Source organism: Bubalus bubalis, chromosome 6, assembly GCF_019923935.1.
Source record: "Bubalus bubalis isolate 160015118507 breed Murrah chromosome 6, NDDB_SH_1, whole genome shotgun sequence".
Lineage (NCBI taxonomy): Eukaryota > Metazoa > Chordata > Mammalia > Artiodactyla > Bovidae > Bubalus > Bubalus bubalis.
In genome coordinates, this window is record NC_059162.1 from 107,586,954 (window position 1) to 107,599,217 (window position 12,264).

Here is a 12,264-nt window from a genome sequence, read left to right on the forward strand (position 1 = left end):
CAAAGGTCGGGGAGAAGGACTTCCCTCCATCGCCCCTTGCAAGCGCCCCATCCATGCACACTCCTCACACCCCTTCTTGAGAAGCTCTGAAGTCATGGGGCCTAGAATATGGGTCTCCCCTGGGCCTCAAAGGTCAAAACTATTCCTGGGCACTGTGGAGACCAAGGGAGGTCCTTCTCTGCTCCACGATGAGCTGGAGGCGGCGGTTACTTCTGTTTTCGCCACTTTAGAGTTGTGAAATAAAGCCCTTTGAAGGTCAAAGCCCTAGAGAGGGGGTCCTTGCTTCATTCCTTGTTTCCGGAGAACACCTTGGTTCCCACTGCCAGGGACGTGACAGCAGGGTAAAAACCACCCCCTCCTCCAGGCTGGCCTAAGTCCTCTTTTACAAATTCGGGCTGAGTGTGATCCCTGCGGGTAAACTGGGAGGGGGCGGGAACACGAAGTGGACACGAAGGAGGACTCTCTCTCGGTCCCCAAATGGACCTTGGTCTGCTGCCTCCGGGTATCCCTTGCCTAAGATTGAATACAGCTAGCCGCTGGGGGCGGCGAGGGGAAGGGAGATGGGGGGGGAGGGGGCGAGATGGGGGGGAAGGGAGGGAGGCCAGCAAAAGCTGAAGGGAGGGGACTGGGGCGGGGTCCTGGCGGCCCTGGAAGGTTGGGAGAGCCAGGTTAGGCCGGGGGAGGGGGGGGGGGAAGGGGGGGGGCGCTGGGGCCAGCTCCAGTCTAAAAGGAAGGTGGGGGCGGAGTCTGGCCCCCAGCCTCCAGGACGAGGACCGGGGGCGGGGTCCGCACCCCGCGGGCAGGGGCGGCCGGGGGCGGGGTCCGGGCGGGGCGGGCCCCCGCGCTCACTTCCTCGGGGAGGGATTGGGGCCGCGCTCCCACTCGCCCACACAGTCCGTGTGCCGCCGGCAGACTGGCCGGCTGCTCGCTCTGCCCCGGCTCGGCCCAGCCCGCTGGTAGGAGCCGCCGAGGGACGCGGCCCCGGCTGCCCACCTTCCCGCCCCCGCGCGTGAGCACCGCGCCCCGCTCTCGCCGCCCGCTTCGAGGTGAGCTCTTCGCCGAGCCTGGCTCCCCATCGCCGCTCCCGGCCCCCGCCCTCAGGCGGGAGGGGAGAGACGGTCAGCCGGGGGTTAAGGGTAGCCTCAGCCCCCGCCCTCTGCCCGGGGGCCCCGCCTGGGTCCGGCCGCGGGCGCCGGGAACCCGCTGGAGCCGGTGGCGCGCGGACGCCGAGCCCCGGGGGCGCCCCCCGGACCTCACTGCCCCGGGCCGCCTGGCCGGGGCGGGGGCTGCTACTCGAGTTAGGCGGGGGAGGGGGCCAAGTTTGAAATGGAAAAGCGAGAATCGAGAGAGACAGAGGGAGAGGGTTCAAGAAACCGGCTTCCAGAAAGCCCGGTGGGAGCGGGAGACCGAGACTGGACAGGAGCGGCGGCGAGCTAAGACCGGAGGGTACAGAGATACCTGAAACAGGGGCAGAGACCGGGGCGCAGGTCACCAGGAGGCAGACCCGAGGCTTTGGGACGGGCCCAGGTTTTGTGGAGCGGAACACTTTAGGAAAAAAGCATGCAGGAACCCCAGACGTGTTGTCGGCCCGGTCTAGGGCCTTGGAGGGTTCAGCGCAAATGAAGGGCCCCGGAGCTTAAACTTTATTAGTCTTGTGGTCATCAAGCCTCAGAGAGGCCTAGAGAGACATCCAGAGACTGAAGGCAGAGACACTCAGACATACAGAGATGCTAAGAGATAGAGAAGGGCGTTGGTAAGGACCGAGACATTCCACCCTTTGGAGACACTGAGATGCCAAGACTTGGGTGAGTGGAGGTAGAAATCCACAGAGGCTGAAGTTGAAAGATAGCCGGTCAGAGATACAGACAGGAGAGACACAGACACGAAACATACAGACAGCTGCTGAAGTACAGACACAGACGTCCGGAGCAGAGCGGAGTTAGACACCGAGACAGATGTCACGGAGGGACGGTGACAGTTTCCAGGACAGACCCCTAGGGACTCAGGCCCCGAAAGATTGGGAGGCTAGGACGTGGGGCAACAGAACTAGGAGAGCAGCGGATCTGAGACAGTAAGACATCAAGAAGGAGCCTCACACACTGCTGGAGACAGCCCCAACTTATTTTTAAACTCCAATCTTGGACGCTCTGCTTCAGCCCTGGGGGACCTGGGGTGAATGAACTGTTCCTCTTCTGTCCCCAGAGCAGCTGCTGGATCCAGCTTCCCAACCCCCCTTCTACCAAACTGCTCTGACTCCCAGGCCCTCATGGTGGTGGGAGGCGGGGAGAAGAGAGTGAAGATTTTGGGGTTGATGCCTGGTAGCAAGGATGAGGCGGGGGGAGTTTGATTTCTCCCCTCAAGTGCCTTGTCAACTCCTGAAAACTGGGGGAGGAGGGATCAGTTCTGATTGTGAGTCACAGCTGTGGGACCTGGCCAGGGTCCTCATGGACAGTGGGGGGTAGAGGGGGGCAAAGGGGTTGAGCGGTTGGCAGGGGTACTTGGAAAGACTTCTGGATGTCTTCCAGTCTCAGGGCCGGCAGCTGGGGAGAAGAGCCAGGCTCTTGTATAAGTGACATCACCCAGCATCTCCTGTCCCCCTGCTCTTAAATGCTGAACACCCCCTCCCCCACCATTTCTAGGGAAATCGGAAAAGGCTCCCAGCTGGGAGGCCGGGGACCTGGACTCTCTGATACCTGAGTGACTTTGGGCATGCTTCTGCCTTTTCCCTGGCCTCTGTACTCAGCTGTAAAGTGAGGATGATACCCTATCCTGCCTGCCTTATGTGTGATCTGATAGATGGTAGGGGCTTCCCTGGTGGCTCAGCCATAAAGAATCCGCCTGTAATGTGGGAGCTGCAGGAGATACAGGTTCAATCCTGGGAAGATCCCCTGGAGAAGGGAATGGCAACCCACTCCAGTATTCTTGCCTAGAGAATCCCATGGACAGAGGAGCCTGGCAGGCTACAGTACATAAGGATGCAAAGAGTCGGACACGACTGGAGTGACTTAGTGTATACACACAGATGGTGGGTGGGCTTTGTGAGAGGCAAAACAGCATGCAGGCGTGTATACCTGTACACCTATGTTGGAGCTTTCAGAACTATGCTCACTGGAGTCAGACTTGCCCCCACTGGTCTCAGTGAGCCCCATAGCCTGGGCCTCTTCAGTTTCCCCAGCAGAACTAGGGGGTTTCCTTTTAGTTTTCTCCCCAGGCCCACCCTGAGAATGTCAAGGTCAAGTCCCAGCCCAGCCCCCTGACCCAGGCCTGGCTGAGAAACTGTAGTCTGACTCCAGTATGAGTAAGGGGCTAATAATATCAATAAAAACACTAAGAACTACCATTTACTGACTACTTAGTATCTCCCAGGTGCTTTCCAGGTATCATCAGATTTTTTTTTTCATCATATCCAAGTCTGGCAACAACCCTAGGAGATAGGAGGTAGTATTAGATGGGAAAACAAGCTGAGGGAGCCTAAGTGACTTGCTCGAAATCACCTAAGTTTATATTTCACAGTTCAGGCCTTTACATACCACAGGCTGCAGCCATTTAACCAGCCATTCTGAGCTGCAGATTTACGGGGAGGTGTCAGAAGTGTGTGTCTGAGTCAGGTGTAGAAGTGTATGTGTGTTGGTGGGGGCAGCGGCTGAGCGCCATCTGGCAGACTGAGCAGTCTCCCCCGCAACCCCCTACCAGCCATGGAGGCTCCCTTTAGCTCCCCAGCCCTGCCAGGAAAAGGGGGAGGAGGGAGGGGCAGAAAAAGGGCAGAGACAGGTGGGCCTTGAGAGTGCCCTTCACTCTGTCCTCATCAGAGCCCAGCTGGACAGACTAGGGGACCAGGGAATTCTGGGAGAGAAGCTGAAGCCACGCCCATTCCCTATTTGGGGTGCCCCTGTCTCAGAGTGGTGACTGCCTCCCAGGGGGCGGACCTAGGACTAGTCTGGGCCTGGGAAGGTGGTTGCCGGGGGCCAAGCCAGGAAGGAAGGGAAGGCCCAGGGCTCTCCCGGAGCCATGCATGGCCACTCGCCACCTGTGCGGCCCCCTGCTGCCCAGTGGCCAGCAGCCCAGGCCACCCTCAGATGTTGGGCCAGAAGAAACCTAGGCCTGAATGGTGGGAAGTGGACTCCACCCTCCAGCATAGCCCCCAGCCCAGGAGTCTCCACTCTGAAGACCCCAGCCCCTGGTGGCTCCTGGCCTGGAGCATGAACTGAGTGTCCTTCCATGACAGAAGGGTAGCTGCGAGCTCGAGCCACCCCTTCAGAAGAGCCAGGCCCTCCAGGCCTGGGGCATCTGCTGGTGCCTGGAGTCTGAGCAACGCTTGTTGCTAGAATTTCCTGCTGGGGGTGGCTGAGAAAAGGAGGGCTTTTCCTTCAGCTTGAGCCAGGCCACGCTCTGGGGACTGCCAGTTCCTGGGGTCTAATGGGGCGAGTGGGTTGGTGGGTCCCTTTGTGCTCCTCAGATTCATCTGCAGCTGTGAGAAGATCCCCTTCCCAGGGTCCTGGTGGTTCCTCTCCACCCAAGATCCCAGTCCTGAGAGAGCAGGCTTCTTGATGGAGAAGGCTGGGGTGGGGAGCTGTGAATTTGGGGCTCGAGATGGGAACAAGGGACAGCAGAAGGGACCGGGAACCCCACTTCCTAATCCTCCCTACTCCCCAAGCTCCTGCTGCAGAGGCAGCTGTGTGGATGACCTCATCCCACAAACATGCTTTGTTCCTGAGAAAATGGAAAGTGTCTGAGGTTTGGTGGGGGGCTGGGTGTCTGCAGCAGCAGCTCTCCTTGCTCCCCCTTGCCTGACTCCCCACCCTAGAGGGGGCCTGACTGGAGAGGAAATATCTTCAGTGGCTCCCACTCTCTCGCCCTTCACTCCCCCAGCCCCAAACCCTTAGAAAAGCTGGAGACAGGCTGTCTTCTCCCAGAGGCAGGGGGAAGGAAATAATGACCCAGGGGATGGAAAGATTCTGGGGCTCTGCAGGCACTGCCAGGAGTGATGTCCTGCAGGAGAGAGGGCAGAGGGCACACTGCATCATCGCCTGTTCCCCTCTCTGTCCCCAAGCATCTCGTTTCCCTTTTTTCTCCCCTGTTGCTGGCAAAACCTGACAGCTGGCCATCTGTGCTGTCACCGCTGCTGCAGAGGTTGCAGGCCAAGGCTGCCCAGGCTGATGTGGCCAAAGATGCAGAGGGAGGTGGAGTGGGGTGAGGGCAGAGGGTCCAGCTGGGGAAGCTTGGCTGTGTCCAGCTTGCAGGATTTCCTTCCTGGTTAAACCTGGGCTGAGCCTCTGAAGTCCTTGTTGCTGGATTCTCCTGGGAAGGGAGGCCCAATGTCATTTCTCCCATCAGCCTCCTCCACCTCTACCATTCACTGGCCCAGCATCCTTCTTACACTCTGCTGTTTCCTGAATCGGATTGAGGCAGGGAGAGGGGGGTGGTGCAAACAACCCCATTGTCATCCCAAAGCTCCTCACTCCAGGGCTCTGGGTATGTCCCTTCCTGGGAGTCAGGAGCCAGTGAGAGTACTGTTCATACGGGAGAGGGTAGGGTGACTCCTTGCCCCAGCTCCTACAGCCTTTTGGAGACAGTAAAGACAGTGGAGGCTAAACTCAGGCTAAATGTAGGGGCAGGAAATGAGTCACTGACCCAGGAAAAGCCCCCTCCCCCCAGTTCTGCCAGGGCCCAAATAAGAAAAGAACTTCTGCTTCCTGATTTTTTCCTGACCCCCCTCACCCCCAACATTAAATACAGAAATAAACATACAGGACTCTTACGTTCCCAGAAGCACCCATTCCCCATCACCATCTGCTCTGACCTGGCATTTCCTATGCCTAGTCTCTTGTTCTTTTTTTTTAATGCAGTGTGGCTAAGCCACAGCTCCTCGGGGTGACCCCTGCCCCACCTTGTGCCCCTAACAGGGCTCACTCACAGCCACCATGAGCGAAGCCTTTGACTGTGCCAAATGCAGCGAGTCCCTGTACGGGCGCAAATACATCCAGACAGACGATGGCCCCTACTGCGTGCCCTGCTATGACAACACCTTCGCCAACACGTGTGCCGAGTGCCAGCAGCTGATCGGACACGACTCACGGGTAAGGACTGGACCACGGAGGGCAGGGAGTGGGTGGAAGCTGGCAGGAGGGGGCAAATGTGCCAGCACCCTTGCCACGCTCCCTCCAGGAGCTGTTCTATGAAGACCGCCACTTCCATGAGGGCTGCTTCCGCTGCTGCCGCTGCCAGCGCTCCCTAGCCGACGAGCCCTTCACCTGCCAGGACAGCGAGCTGCTCTGTAACGACTGCTACTGCAGTGCCTTCTCCTCGCAGTGCTCCGCCTGCGGGGAGACCGTCATGCCTGGTATGTTCCCGGGGGCTCCCAGGGGCTCGCGCTGCGTGGGACTGGTATGCCTGGCATCTGTGTAGCATCCATGCATGTGTGTGGGACTGGCATGCCTGTCTGATATGTACAGGGAGGCTTGATAAAGAACTGGCCATGCCACACGTTCCTGGAAATTGTGTGCAGGATCTGTTGTGCCTCTTTGCTCTTTGGAGCTTAGCACGTGCAAGGACTGACACAACACGTGATACACACCTGGGAGCTTAACACATTTGGCACACGTAGTGTACTGAGATTGTCAGTGTTTGTTGCATTGGGGCTTGTGTGCAAAGACAGAAAAGACAGATACATAGAGGACTTAACACGTGTGGCGACGTGCATGGCTGATAGAATGTGAGGATTTAGAACACGTGGAGCTTGGCATGATGAGGATATGTCGGGGCTTCCTATGTACTGAATGTATCATGTCTGAGACATTAGACTCGCTTGCCTCGTAGATGGGGTCTTTGTGTGTGTGCTCACACTATCACATCTGGTGTATAAGGGCTTGCTTAGCATATACTGAGTCATCGCGCCCATCACCTAGAGGCCTGGTTGCAGCTGAGGTCGTCATATTCTGGGACATGTGGGGACTTCACTTAGGCCAAACCCTCAGGTCATGTGCTTAGCCAGCATGTCTGGTGTTAGGGGAAAGTTAGCATATGTAACATACGAGGTGGGGACCCTGGTGAAAATGCATGGACACCACTTTCAAGGCTGCGGGAGCAGCAGGGACCCTCCTGGAGGGTAGCAGAGGGTGGCACTCAGGAGCCTGGGACACAGCCTCTGATGGGACCCCTGTTCCCCACAGGGTCCCGGAAGCTGGAGTACGGAGGCCAGACGTGGCATGAGCACTGCTTCCTGTGCAGCGGCTGTGAGCAGCCGCTGGGTTCCCGTTCCTTTGTGCCCGACAAGGGCGCTCACTACTGCGTGCCCTGCTATGAGAACAAGTTTGCTCCTCGCTGCGCCCGCTGCAGCAAGGTGGGGGCAGCGTGGAGCTCCACTGCACTTGGGAGGGGGTGAGCAAGGCTCTGTTGCGGGGTGGGAATCCCCACGCCCCCCCCTTTGCTGACAGAGACTGCTCCCACAGACGCTGACGCAGGGTGGCGTGACATACCGTGACCAGCCCTGGCATCGAGAATGCCTGGTCTGCACTGGGTGCCAGACGCCCCTGGCAGGGCAGCAGTTCACCTCCCGAGAGGACGATCCCTACTGTGTGACCTGTTTTGGAGAACTCTTTGCACCAAAGTGCAGCAGCTGCAAGCGCCCCATCACAGGTGGGTCAGGGGGTCCAAAGACGGAGTGGGTCAGGTGTAGGTGGGGGGGCAGGGGACCTGGTCTCGGTGAGGCCAAGGGACAGGACCGCCCTCCAGACGGCAGCGCTAATCCTCAGCCTCCCTCCAGGACTCGGTGGAGGCAAGTATGTGTCCTTCGAAGACCGCCACTGGCACCACAGCTGCTTCTCCTGCGCCCGCTGCTCCACCTCCCTGGTGGGTCAGGGCTTCGTGCCGGACGGAGACCAAGTGCTGTGTCAGGGCTGCAGCCAGGCAGGGCCCTGAGCCAGGGCTCCGGGACTAAGGCTCCTTCTCCAGACCGCCACTGGGACCCAGCCTCTCCCCAATTTGGGGCTCCCCTTGGGCTCCAGGATTCAGCCTCCCCACTCCAGCGTCCTCAATCTGGTACTTCCTGACCCAGGGCCCCCAAACTTGGGCTCTCCCGGAGCCTTCATCATCATTCAAATCCCCTCCCCAAACCTGAACTCCAGAACTCTGTCCTCTCCCTTCAGGTCGGGCTTGCTTCCCAGACCAAGCCCTTTCCCCAAATCAGGGCTCTGGGACCCAATCCCCCTTCAATGTAGACTTGTCTCCAAAGACTTTAGGTCTCCTTTGGGTGCCTGAGAGGTCCTCAAAAGTCGAATATACTCAGGCTTGACGCTCCCCACCCCTGTCCCACTGGGATCCCCAAGGATGGGGCTGTCTGGGGCAGCACTGCGTAGGGGGTCCTAGGGTACAGGTTTTTGCCCATCCCGTGTTGTGAGTGTTTTTCTCTTTTCATTTCAGCTCCATTTTGCCCAGAGATGGGCAGAGGGGTGGGTTTGGCTCACCCCCCTGTTTCAGATTCTGCAATAAAGCAGTATGAGAAAGTGAAGGCCTCTGTTTGGCTGGGGGTGGGGGGAGCGGGCGGAGGCGGGTTGGAGGGGCAAGGAAGGTTCCTTCGCACAGCAAGGGACTCGGAGGTTCTTCCCACCTCCTCCCTGCAGGACAGGAGGAAGCTTCTAGGCGGGGTGGGAAATCTCTCCCCAGAAAGGGGATCCCCGCCGCCGCTACCGTCCCTCTCTGGCTTAGCCGGCCTCCCTTCCACCTCCCCCGCCTGCTGGCAAAGGGCTTTTTCCTCCGGTGAGGAAGGGAGGGATTTAGGGAGGTTGCGGACCGGAGCCGGGGCGGGGGCGGCTGGTGTTGGGTTCCCCGCCAGGTACAAGTCGCTCCCCTCCCTTTACAGCCCCCCACGAACCCCACGGAGCATCCAGTGCGAATCCCGAGTCTGGGCCCAGACCCTCAGCCCCCTTCCCCCGCTTTCCTAGGATTAGCGGAGGCGGCCCGGGATCCGATCGCGGCCGCACGTTTTTTGCCAAAAAAGGCAAGGATGCAGCTGCACGCGCCGCGAGAACATCTGGATCCGATTCCCGGCATGAATGGGTCATGGCCCCGCCCCACCGTGATTCAAGGGCGGGGGCGGGAATGAGCCCGGGGGTGGGGGGGTGAGGGGGCTGTCCCCCAAAATGAGGCGATGGGGCGGAGCGCTGCTCCCCTCTCCCGGCGTCCGACTCCCCTGCCCCTGCGCTCTCGGCGGCCTGCGATGTGGGCTCCGCGGTCTAGACTGGCGGAGCCCGACTCGTGCGTCCTGGCGGCCGGCGCGGGCTGAGCCACTGACTTCCCGCCCGCGGTCTCCCCCTGGGTGGGGGGCCCCCGGCCCGGCGGGCTGGCGGGCGGACCTTCGGCGCCCAGTGGGGGAGGGGCCCTCCGGGCGGGCAGAACCGCGTGATTATATGTATCTGAAATGAAATCCTCTCCGAAATTCTATGGGGCGGGCGTTTTTCCATTTCACAGAGGTGGAGACTCTACTTGTCAAGTTCCCAAAATAGGTAGATCCGGGGTTCTACTTTCCACGCTGCCTTCCCGGACCAATCTGAATCCTAAACTTTGACATTTTCAACAAACCTTGATGAATGCCCGGCCCACCGTGTGTGCTTATCATTAATGATTGTATGTTGACATTTTCGTCTCTCTTCCACCAGCCTCTCAGGGTTGGATTCACCCCTGCCTTGCTCACCCCTCCACACTCAGCCTCCGGCACTTAACTACATGTTCAATAAAGAACTTACCGAGGAAGAGTAGTCCAAGCATAGAAAACAGCTAATGCAAAGACCTGGAGGCCTGAAAAAACATATGGTGTATTTTGAGGAAGCAGCAAGTAATTTCATTTGGAGGAAGTGCCAAAAGACTAAAGCAGCAGGCAGCAGCCAGGTCATGAAACGCTGAAAGCCAAGTGAAACAGACCTCACCCTGTGGGTAAACCAGGCAGTGGAAATCTTTAAGCAGGGGCGTGAGAGGATCACTTCTCTGCATAGTGAATAATGGATTGGAGGGGTAAGATGAGCAGGCTGGGGAGGAGGCTGGTGCAGTGGTCCAGGTGAGAGATAATGAGACAGGTGGCAGCTGGAGTGGAAAAGACAGGATTTGGTGACCGGTCTGAAGGAATGAGGAAGGAGAAGGTTTAAGGGGAAGGAAGGCATCAGGTGAATGGTGCTTAGGTGACCCATCCACCTAAGAGGAAAAGGATGTGCAGGTACAATAATGGGTCATTGATTTCAAGATAAACATTTTTCAGATTTATGACCTAAGAAACCCAGATGCAACCATATAATCAACCATGTGACATAGCTTAATTGAAAAAAAATTGTTTTTCTTTCATTCTTAATCGACCGTAAAATAATGGTGGGGTTAACACACTTGATAGTGTCTTGTATGTGATGAAATATAGTAAATCCCAAACCTTTACCCTCCTCCCCCCAACAACTCAAAAGATACACACACTGAGTCTCTGCAATCCAGAAGAGGAATTTCTTACCTCTCTCCCAGAGGTGCAGGAAAAATTTCTGGGAATTTGTTGTATATGGGGGTCCTATCCCTAAGTTGGAGGTCTTGCTTAAATTTTTAGACACTAATATAACCTTCACAACACCTCATGAGCAAGCAGGACAAAAGTCATTATCTCTGTTATTTTTCAAATTTTCGAAAACAAAAAGCAATTCATGCTTATTGTAGAAAAATTGAAGAATACCAAAAAAAGAGGGTAAATTACGAATAACTCCTTCATATATTATGACCTCCTAGTTCTTTTTTGTTAAGCAAGCATGTGCATATATGTATTTTCATACTTAGTTTTAAATGTATTTTTAAACTGAAAAGTAATACATATATATTTAAGGAAAATTTTTCATGCTGTACTTTGGACATATACAAAGAAAAATTCCCCTCACATTCCAGAGGTTCCAGTCTGTCTCCTCATAAACAACAATGGTTTACCGTTACTTGGATATCTTTCTGGAAATAATCTCTTTGCGTGTCTATTTTTATAAAAACTGTTGTGCCTCTAGTTGTTGTCACTCTGTATGACCATCTTTCCACCTGAGTTCATACAGATTTTTTAAACATCTTTATTGAGGTATGTTACATATCATAAAATTCATTCGATTTGAGTGTACAGTTCAATTGAGTTCAGCAAATTTAATAGATTTGTGCAATTATCATCACAATTCAACTTTAGAATTTTTCTGCTGCTGCTGCCGCTGCTAAGTCGCTTCAGTCGTGTCCTACCCTGTGTGACCCCATAGACACAGCGCCCCCCCCCCCCAGGCTCCTCTGTCCCTGGGATTCTCCAGACAAGAATACTGGAGTGGGTTGCCATTTCCTTCTCCAGTGCATGAGAGTGAAAAGTGAAAGTGAAGTCACTTAGTCGTGTCCAACTCTTCGCAATCCCATGGACTGTAGCCTACCAGGTTCCTCCGTCTATGGGATTCTCAAGGCAAGAGTACTGGAGTGGGTTGCCATTTCCTTTTCCAAGAATTTTTCTATCACCTCCAAAAGATTTCTTTTGCATTTCCTTTCTGTCTCACCTCTAGCAGCAGGCAACCACTCACCTACTTTCTGTCTCTATAGATTTGCCATCTGGACATACACGGTGGGTTTTGTTTTGTTTTGTTTCGTTTTTGCGTGTCTGCTTTCTTTCACATAACATGATGCTTTCATGGTTCATCCATATTGTAACATTCCTTTATTGCTGAATAATGTTCCATTGTATGGATACACCATATTTGGTTTGTATATTTACCAGTTAATGACTTTGGGGGTTGCAGCTTTGTTGATAATGAATAGTGCTGCTATGAAAGTCTGCACATATGGACATAGATTTTCATTTCTCCAGCTAGATGTGGGCATATAGACTTGTTTCATTCTTTTTTTTTTTTTTTCCAGTTATATAGTATTTTACTGCTTGAATGCACTATATTTTATTTAACCAGTCCCTTGAGCTTCCCAGGTGGCACTAGTGGTAAAGAACCCGTCTGCCAATGCAAGAGACATAAGAGATGTGGGTTTGATCCCTGGGTGGGGAAGATCCCCTGGAGGAGGGGATGGAGACCCACTCCAGTATTCTTGCCTGGAGAACCCCTTGGACAGAGGAGCCTGGCGGGTTATGGTCCATAGGGTCGCAAGGAATCGAACATGACTGAAGCGACTTAGCACTCACGCAGCACTTCTGATAGACAATTAGGTTAACCTGTTTCCACATATCAAAAAGAGAGGAAGGGAAGGAGAAAGAAAAGAAGAAAGTAAAAAAAAAACCCG

The 12,264-nt window shown here is 55.4% G+C and overlaps 1 protein-coding gene across 2 annotated transcripts; it reads left to right on the plus strand.

Moving 5' to 3' along the window:
• The first annotated feature begins 848 nt into the window (after positions 1–848).
• Positions 849–8,506, plus strand: FHL3 (four and a half LIM domains 3). Of its 2 annotated transcripts, none has more exons than XM_025289049.2 (6): positions 849–1,046; positions 5,847–6,077; positions 6,166–6,340; positions 7,170–7,339; positions 7,449–7,635; positions 7,763–8,506. In XM_025289049.2, the coding sequence occupies exons 2-6, from the start codon at positions 5,922–5,924 to the stop codon at positions 7,915–7,917; spliced, it is 843 nt and encodes a 280-aa protein (XP_025144834.1). In that variant the 5' UTR covers positions 849–1,046; positions 5,847–5,921; the 3' UTR covers positions 7,918–8,506. The 2 variants fall into 2 exon arrangements, with proteins under 2 accessions (XP_025144834.1, XP_025144833.1); XM_025289048.2 differs by having other exon boundaries at positions 851–1,046; positions 5,904–6,077.
• Positions 8,507–12,264: the final 3,758 nt, after the last annotated feature.

Bases quoted from the DNA above. Each gene is read 5' to 3' on its own strand.
- FHL3 (XM_025289049.2), top strand. From the start codon at position 5,922: ATGAGCGAAGCCTTTGACTGTGCCAAATGCAGCGAGTCCCTGTACGGG. The intron at 7,340-7,448 runs GTGGGGGCAGCG...CTGCTCCCACAG, and splicing joins GCTGCGCCCGCTGCAGCAAG to ACGCTGACGCAGGGTGGCGT. The intron at 7,636-7,762 runs GTGGGTCAGGGG...GCCTCCCTCCAG, and splicing joins CTGCAAGCGCCCCATCACAG to GACTCGGTGGAGGCAAGTAT.